The sequence below is a fragment of the Camelina sativa genome, unplaced genomic scaffold (genome assembly GCF_000633955.1).
Source record: "Camelina sativa cultivar DH55 unplaced genomic scaffold, Cs unpScaffold03012, whole genome shotgun sequence".
In the NCBI taxonomy this organism is placed as follows: domain Eukaryota; kingdom Viridiplantae; phylum Streptophyta; class Magnoliopsida; order Brassicales; family Brassicaceae; genus Camelina; species Camelina sativa.
The window spans coordinates 1-924 of record NW_010924121.1 but is presented as its reverse complement, the minus strand read 5'-3'; the positions used below and the strand labels follow the sequence as shown (position 1 = coordinate 924).

At 37.1% G+C, this 924-nt stretch overlaps 1 protein-coding gene across 1 annotated transcript; it reads right to left on the bottom strand.

Annotated features, from left to right (window-relative positions):
- Positions 1 to 11: 11 nt before the first annotated feature.
- LOC104774468 lies at positions 12 to 917 on the bottom strand (the record flags this gene model as incomplete). Its single annotated transcript, XM_010499067.2, has 2 exons — positions 749 to 917; positions 12 to 462 (listed from the first exon to the last, which is right to left on the bottom strand). Coding segments are annotated over exons 1-2 (538 nt in total), but the record flags the coding sequence as incomplete, so codon positions are not given.
- Positions 918 to 924: the final 7 nt, after the last annotated feature.

Here is a 924-nt window from a genome sequence, read left to right as displayed (position 1 = left end):
AAGTTCAAGACTCAAAAACACAAATCTCGTACGTACCTTTCCTTCATCAGAATCTGTGTGGCGTTGAGGAAACACAACTCTCAAATCATTGTACAGATAGAATCTCCTCTTCCCATCTGAATCCAAGTTTTTATTTTGTCCTGTAGTTTCGGTTTCATCAGATTTCTTTGAAGCTTTCTTTGGTAATGGGCAAAGAAATCTCAGATGAAGAGCGTAGCGTAGAGCACCAGAACCACCATTACATTCTTTGGACAACTTTATACAGCTTTTTTCACTTTCATGTAACTCATCAAATTTCCCATCTCCTTCCACTGCATCTACTAAATCAGATCCTTCACAACTCTTTTTGTCCCTATATCTAGAGTTTTCATTTACCAAGCTTTTGGCTTTTCTAGCGTTCTCCTCTGTTGCTTCACTAGTTGGATTTGATGATCCCAGAGTAACCTTTTGGCGCAAGAACGTCTGCATAATACCAAATATTCAAAAAACTTCTGACGTATCATTACAGCAAAACATGCACTGATGAGTTTAAAAGGGGAAGCAATGAGTGGAAAATGAAAACAGTGACTTCCATGTTTTGCTTGAGACCTTATGCCTTCCTAGAAGCTTAACAATTACTCTTCTGACTATGGCAGTTACACTCTATCACTCCCTAATGTTTTTAGTTCTTGAACACAATATCATTTCCTCTGCCTAAAATGAAAAGAAATAAATAAAAAAAGGTTGATATCGTTATGTTCTATATTACCTTTGTACCAGCTGGCATATCAGTCAAGTCATAGTTACAGAGGAAGGTGTGAAGAGGTGTTTTCTCAGGGTTACTAAGAACCTGCATAGGAGCAGTTCAATCATATGAGTGAATATTTTAGAGCTTTTCAGAACTACCTATTAGCAACACTGACAAACATAGTAACTTAGCCTATT